At 38.8% G+C, this 8,074-nt stretch overlaps 1 protein-coding gene across 1 annotated transcript in view; it reads right to left on the reverse strand.

The window, feature by feature from the left end:
* The window catches only part of suclg2 (succinate-CoA ligase GDP-forming subunit beta), a 213,448-nt gene extending 206,336 nt beyond the window's left edge, over nt 1-7,112 (reverse strand). Inside the window, exon 1 of the mRNA XM_043708307.1 lies at nt 6,971-7,112. Within this exon, the coding sequence (XP_043564242.1) occupies nt 6,971-7,112 (142 nt within the window). The remainder of the gene's footprint in view (nt 1-6,970) is intronic.
* Between the last annotated feature and the right edge of the window lie 962 nt (nt 7,113-8,074).

Below are 8,074 nucleotides of genomic sequence, written 5' to 3' on the forward strand. Positions count from 1 at the left end.
TTTATCATCAGCAAATTTAGCTCCCATACCTTTGATCCCATCACCTAAATCATTCATATAAATTGAAATGAGTTGAGGTCCCAGCACAGAGCCCTGTGCACACCACTAGTGATCCCCAACACAAGCCTGAAAAAGATGCACTTATTCCTACTCTTACTTCTTGTTAGCCAATCAATCTTCTCACTGTGGCAATATGTTACCCCAATATCACGAACTTTTATTTTCTACAATAGCCTTTGATGCAGTACCTTATTAAATGCCTTCTGGAAGTCTAAATATAATAAACTTTTATTCTCTGCGCAAGTTACTTTTTCAAAGAACTCCAATAAACAATTAAATGTGATTTCCCTTTGACAAAATCATGTTGATCTGCCCAAAAACTTATTCAAAAGTCATGTTATAAAATCTTTAATAATATCTTCTAACGTTTAGAGCAGCAGGGTCAGGAATTTCTTGAAGTAATCCGGAAGGTATCGCAGAAATTCATCCCAAGGAAGAAGAAACATACTAAGGGGAAGATGAGATTACCATGGCTGATAAAGGGAAGTCAGGAGCAGCAACTAAAAGCAAAGGAAAAGCACACAAAATGGTGAAGATAAGTGGAAGTCAGAGGATTGTGAAGCCTTTAAACGCAAGCAGGGGATAACTTCAAAAAGACAATGGGGCAGGGGGGGGGGGGGTGGAGAATGAAATATGAGGGCAAACGACCTAATCATACAAAAGAAGATTGTAAGAGGTTTTTTAGATATATACAAGGTAAAAGACACAAGAGTGGACATTGGACCACTAGAAAATGAATCTGGAGAAGTAGTAATGGGGAACAAAGAAATGGTAGAGGAAGTAAATATCTATTTTGCATCAGTCTTCATGGGGGAAGAAACCAGTAGCATACCAGAACTTTAGGAGAGTCAGCGTGCAGAAGTGACTACAGCAGCCATCACTAAGGAGAAGGTGCTAGAAAAGCCGAAAGGTCTGAAGGTAGACAGATCACCCAGACAAGCTGCACTACACCCCACAGTTCTGAAGGAAATAGTGGAGGCATTGGAGGTGATATTTCAGGAATCACTGGAAGCAAGGAAGGTCCCAGAAGACTGAATAGTGGTTAATTTAACAACCCTGTTTAAGAAGGGAAGGAGGCAGAAGGCAGGAAATTGTAGACTGGTTAGCCTGATGTCAATCGTTGGTAAGATTTTAGGGTCTATTATTAAGGATGAGATTGCAGAGTACTTGGAAGTGCATGGTAAATTAAGACAGAGTTAGCACAGCTTTGTCATGGGACATCGAGCCTGACAAATCTGTTAGAATTCTTTGAGGATGTAATGAGCAAGTTAGACAAAGGAGTGCCATTGAACGTGATCTATCTGAATTTCTAGACGGCATTTGAAAAGGTGCTGCACAGGAGGCTGTTAAATAAGAGCCCAATGTATTGTGGAAAAGATGCTGGCATGGGTAGAGGATTCACCGAGATTGGTAGAAAGCAGATAGCGGGAAATAACGGGATCTTTTTCGGGATGGTAGTGATCAGTGGAGGTCTGCAGGAGTCAGCGATGGGACTATAACTATTCATCTGGATAAAGTTAAAAATCACACAACACTAGGGTATAGTCCAACAGGTTTAATTGGAAGCACACTAGCTTTCGGAGCGATGCTCCTTCATCAGGAGCGATGCTCCTTCATCAATCACCTGATGAAGGAGCATCGCTCCGAAAGCTAGTGTGCTTCCAATTAAACCTGTTGGACTATAACCTGGTGTTGTGTGATTTTTAACTTTGTACACCCCAGTCCAACACCGGCATCTCCGAATCATCTGGATAAAGGAACTGAGGTCGCTGCTGTTAAATTTGCGGATGGCACAAAGATAGGTGCAGGGACAGGTAGAGTTGAGAAAGGGGGCAAGATGAAGGTGGTCTTGGACAGGCTAGGAGAGTGGGCAAAGAAGTGGCAGGTGGAATACAATGTAGGAAAGTGTGAGCTTATGCACTTTGGTTGGAAGGATAGAGGCATAGGGTATTTTGTCAATAGGGAAAGGCTTCAGAAATCTGAAGCACAAAAGGACTTAGGAGTCCTAGGTCAGGTTCTCAAAGTATGCAGGTTCAGCTGACAGTTAGGAAGGCACATGGCATTCATTTCAAGAGGTCGAAAACAAGAGCAGACATGTACTGCTGACGTGACATAAGGCTCTAGTTACACCACATCTGGAACATTGTGAGCAGTTTGGGCCATTTATCTAAGGAAGGATGTACTGGCATGGAAAGGGGTCCAGAGGAGGTTTACAAGAATAATCCCAAGAATGTCTCCTTCCTGCCTTGTTTCCTTTTTAAATAAAAGGAGTGACATCAGTTATCTTCTAAAGAAACCTTCCCCGAGCGTCATGAATTTTGGAAAAATTGAAACTAATGCGTCAACTGGCTACATTTTTTCAACTTCAGTTAAATCCATCAGAACTTGGAGACTTGTCGACCTTCAGTTCCAACAATTTACTCAGTATTACTTCCTTGGGAATTGCAATTTTCTTTTGAGTTCCTCCCTTATTTTCAATTCCTGATTTACAGGTATTTCTGAGATATTACTTGTATTCTCTCAAGTGAAGAGTGACACAAAATAGCTGTTCCATTTATCTGCCATCCCTCCGTTACTAATTCCACAGACTCACTTTCTGTAGGGCCAACACTTACTTTGTTAATTCATTTTTTAAAAACATCTGAAGAATTTTAAATACCTAAAGAACAAAGGTGCCAAAGACTTTGTATAACAGGTGACAAGAAAACCAACACAAGGGGAGAAAGCTACTTGACCTCATCCCCACCAACCTACCTGCTGTGTGACTGTATTATGAAAAGCCTTGACCATTAAGCTCCTTTGGAGACAAAATCTGTCTTCACACTGAAGACCCTTCAAGTGGAATGTGTAACATTGTTACTTCACTACATTAGACAAATTCAGAACACATCTAAACAGCTCAAAATTGGGCATCTAAGAGGGGTTGGGGGCAATCAACAGTAGTATTCTATCAGAATCTGTAAACTCATAGTCTATCACTTCCACGCTCTACCTCAAGTTGAGGGGCTAAACCTGATTCTAGGAGTAAAGAAAAGCATTCCAGTCTAGTACAATCAAAAAGGATCTACATGCATATTGAGAAAGTATCGTGTGGTAGTCAGAGCTATCAACCGCACATCTAATGAATCCGATCAAGGTTCTCCTGCCACTCTCAATTGTGATTGGTGACTAACAATGACTAACCAGAGAAGGCTCCATAAAAGCCTTATGATAGGACACAGAATGCAGGAGAAAGGAGGTTATGGTGAATGTGCATCAGACATTAGTTAGACATCAGCAGAAGTATTATATACAGTTCTGGATACCAAATGTCCAGAAATGTATGCTTTAGAGAAAATTCATCCCTGGAAACAGTTATGAAGATACACTGTTATGAAATCAGGACTGTTTTCCTTGATGAAGAGAAAACTTTGAGGAGACTTGATAGAAGTGGACAAAATCATGAGAGAGTTGAACAGATTAGATGGGGAAAACTATCTCTGTTCATAAAAGGAACAAGAACCAGGCAGCATAGTTTTAAAGTGTTTTGCAAAAGGAGCAAGTGTGAGGTGAGAAATAAACTTCTTCAAAGAGCAAGTGGCTAGAGTCGGAAACACATTGCATGGAAATGTGTTGGAGACAGGTTTAACTGAAGTATTCAAGAGGGCATCAGGTGATTACATAAATAGAAACAACTTTGAGTGTTATGGAGAAATGGCAAAGAAAGGCACAAAATGATAATGCCCATTCACAAATCTGGTACAGATCTGATGTGCCAAACAGCCTCCTCTTGCATCACAAAACTTTTGTAATCCTCAAAGGTGGCAGAGCTTAGAACAAATGTAAAAGATAAGACTTAAGTACTTACAACTATCTTTAATCGTAAGTACTGAAAGGACCATCTCAGCCTCCTCCTCCTGAAGTCTCCAACACCATAAAAGCCTACCTTCAGCCAATTTGATTCATTCCTTGTAATATCAAAAAACAGCTGTGGGCACTGGAAACAGACCCAATTATATCTGGGTTGAACTCGATGATCCAGAACTAGCTACACTTGGAAATGTGGAGAATTGCCCAGGTTAGGCATAGAAAGGAAGAAAAATCCATTCTACTTCATTATTTACCCATTTGCCCACTCTCAATTATTAGCAACGTGATGGAAAATGTTGTTGATAATGTGATCAAACAGTGCTTACTCAGCAAGAACCTGCTCAGTAACATTTAATTTGGGTTCTCAGATAAGTCATCTACGAATAAAATTGGGTAAAATTGAAGTCCATGAGAATCAGAGGGAAAATCTTTCCACTGACTGAATTTATAGCAGCATAAGGATGTATGCCATTCTTGGAGACCAAGACATTTCTGCAGGACTCTCCCATGCCAACATCTTAGGTTCAAAAATTTTCAGGGACTTCATCAGTGCTCAAAAAAAAAAACAGTAAGGTTTAGGAATATTTACTAATAATTGCATGGCATGTAGTTTCATTCACAACTCCTCAAATAATAAAGCTGTTATACCTATCTTTAGGGAGAAAAACATTGGAATCCATAAAAGTTTGCACTGTTAAGTGGCATTCATTTGCCAGGTAATGGCTATTTCCAATAAAAAAGCTTTCAAACACCACTCCTTGTTGTTGACAGGCATTACTATCATCAAACTCCCCACTAACAGTCCTCTATGGACCAGAATTGACTATAAATGTTTGTGGAATGGCACAAAAGATTCAGTGGTTACAACAACAGATTAAAGAGAGGAAATTCTTCAGTGAAAGATTCACCAACGTCTTCCCACCATCGATGAGGCATGAGTCAGGATATGTGCTGGAGTGTTCTCCATCTGCTTAGGTAAGCATAGCATCAATATGACTCAACAAATTAAATACTATCTAAGATATTAAAACAGCCACTTGATTTGCACCTCATTCACCTCCCAAACATTCACTCCTTTTGCCAACTAAGTAAAATGTGCAAGAAGAAGCAAATGTGGCAACTCACAATGCCTTCTTCCACAGCAACTCGCAGATTTACAATCTCTAACACAGCAAGGCTATCAACTGCACATTCTCCTCCAAGCTACAAACCATCCCGACTTGGAAATATGTAACTATTACTTCAAGGCTATCAGGGCAAAACCTGCAGCTTTCTCTCTAATAGTATTGCGTGACCACCTTCACCTTGCAGACTACAACAATTCAGAAATTGGCTCATCATACTTTCCCAAAGAAAATCAGAAATGGGCAATAAATGTTTACCTTGCAAGCAACACACATCTTATCAATAAATAAAAAAGCAGCAACCATCCAAAAACGAAAATGGCAACAGATCAAAGAAAATACAAAACAGCAGAGTAATATTTCCCATCTATCTACTACATTGCTTGACAAGAATGAAAGTAACCACATAACTAGAATCTTTAAAAAGCACACATGAATATTTAAAAGTTAATGAATGTTCAGTGCACATGAACAAACACCTTCAGTGTGACAGCACTGTAGACAAGTTGTGTCTACAAAAGCACTGAAGATTTAAAACCAGCTGCTGAGAAGTATATCCCATTCTATCCATTAGCAACATTAAAGGACCAGTCATTTTTCATTTATACTTTAGATCATTCTGACAGTCTGCTCTCTGAGCATCTGAACTTTACTTTGTATTGGTATTTATCAAAGAAGAGAACGCTGACAAAGTATCAGTTGAAATGTTGATCAAAGTAGCGATAAATGAAGCGAAGATCAATAACCAGGATGTACAGGAAAAGCTGATTATTAGACTGGATAAGTTGACTGGCTCAGATGGCTTATACTCCCAGATTGCAAGGGGAACTGAAGATGAAAAATGTAAAAGGCCTTCACATAATTTTCCAAGTTTGCCGAGATACAAGAGAGGTACCAGAGGATGGAAAGTGACACGTGACATCCCTATTCAAGAAAATGCATTAGGATTTTCCTCGTAACATTTGGCCAGCCAGCTTGACATCAGTTGTGCAAAATTTTAGAAACAACAATCAGAGATTTGACAGGATTAAATTCATTATCAACAACCTGTACATATTTATTGAATGCAGATCACATTTGACTAGGGAAGTTGAATTTTTTTGCTGAAGGGTTAGAGAGATTTGACGAAGGAAATGCAATGGACGCTGTCAGTTTGGGTTTTGATAAAATAATATTGTACAAATGTCTAGGTGTCTGAAAGGGTTAATTCTGAGGAGTGCATTAAATACCATGCACTATGATCAAGTCTTATGAGCTTATCGGAGAACAGTTTAGAATCCTGACAAAGTGAAACCTACTATATAGATCTTCCCTACAGCCTTTGTAACAATATGAATGTATCACGTACCTAGTTGTTATCATGCGTTAAAGTATAATTTGTTTAAGACAAGAGCCTCTTCTCATTAAACTACCATACTAAATCAAACAGGCTCTGTAGATCCCAACCCACAAAGAGGATGGTGACAGCAAATCTATCTTAAAGTGAACAATTGTACAGAGAACTTACTACAACATGATGACCAGCAGTACGGATTACTCATACAAGCAACATATAAAAGTACAGTTAATAAAACTGAGGTTCACAGAATAAGAGGATCAGGGTTCACTTGGATAAAAAAAATTGGTTTAAGTACAGGAAACAGTGAGCTATCATTCACTTACTCCCTTTAGGAAAGGGAAAACTACCAGCTGTATCTGGCCTGACCAATATGCAAGTCCAGCCCACAGCAGCATGACTGACTTTTGAAATGGCCTAAAAAGCTCCTCAGTTCAAGGACTAGAGATGGACAACAAATGCTGGTATTGTCAGTGATGCCCGCAATCCATGAAAGAATAAAGAGAGAAAATGTTGTTCGTGATGTTATAGCTTGTTAATTGAAAAGGTTATCCTTGATCAACGATGTTGATCTAACTTCTATTGACACCACTCAACTTACTCAGTCTCTTAGCGGCCTCCAGGGCATCTTGTGAGTTGTCAGCAACAAAGAATCTCTGAACTGTGACTCCATGATCCGCCATGATTTTTTTACTCTGGTACTCTTGAAGGTTCAACCATCTCACAGGGATTATTTGCACCATCTGTGTTTTTGTAGAGGGGAGAAAAAAATTTAAATCATCTGTTTAGCTAGTTCATGTATTTACAAATTCTCATTATTTCAGTGCTGCTGAATAATTTAAAAAGCTCCAAAGATTGGCCGTCAGAATAGCTGGTCATTCTAATAATTCACTGAGCATGTTCACACCTCAGGCTGTAAGATCTATTCTATTTTCCGTTATTCCCAGTAGTTCAGTACTGTTGCCATTCTTTATCCACTATCCGATTTAATTACTCTGATTCTAATGTCATGGGAGCTTCAATCCCTGCAAGCTTGTTCCAAGATGCTCAGACAAGATGTTAATGAAACAGACTTGGAGAAAACGGACAAGGTTGACCTGCCTGAGCAGCTGTCAGTGAAGGCTGCCCAGGCATACTCCTATTTTTTGCTGCCTGCCACAATCTCATGATTATCTACTGCTATCAATGCATGTGAATTAGAAGGTAGTCTTTTTACTTTGTTGGTATAACCAACATTTACTGCATCAACTCAACCTGAGAAAAGTAATTCATTAATATTCAAATGGCTGAGGAAGAATCACTTGTAAGTCAGAGAAACTGTAGGCACAGAGGTTTCGTACAAAAAGAGAGTAGGGAATTATATGAATAGGGCATAATCTTCACTTTAAAAAGTCATTGATAAATCTTGCGAAAGTCACTAAAATTGCAGACAAAGAGCTTTATACAAAATAGAGATTTAATAAACTGCAGTAAAATACAAGGATGCCACTTGACAAAATCAACGTAGTCACAGAAAATTTTAAATATTTAGTGGTCTTCTCCCAAATTGTTTTGACACTACTCTCTGCTGCATCAAGATTCAATCCAATTTGAAGCATTATGCATCAATTAAAAAACCATTCATTAAACTGTTTGTTATTCTGTTCCATAATCCTGTCTTTGTGCAATATAGTTTTTAAATAATTTTCTTCATTATTTTAGATAA

The sequence above is a fragment of the Chiloscyllium plagiosum genome, chromosome 18, assembly GCF_004010195.1.
Source record: "Chiloscyllium plagiosum isolate BGI_BamShark_2017 chromosome 18, ASM401019v2, whole genome shotgun sequence".
Classification (NCBI taxonomy): domain Eukaryota; kingdom Metazoa; phylum Chordata; class Chondrichthyes; order Orectolobiformes; family Hemiscylliidae; genus Chiloscyllium; species Chiloscyllium plagiosum.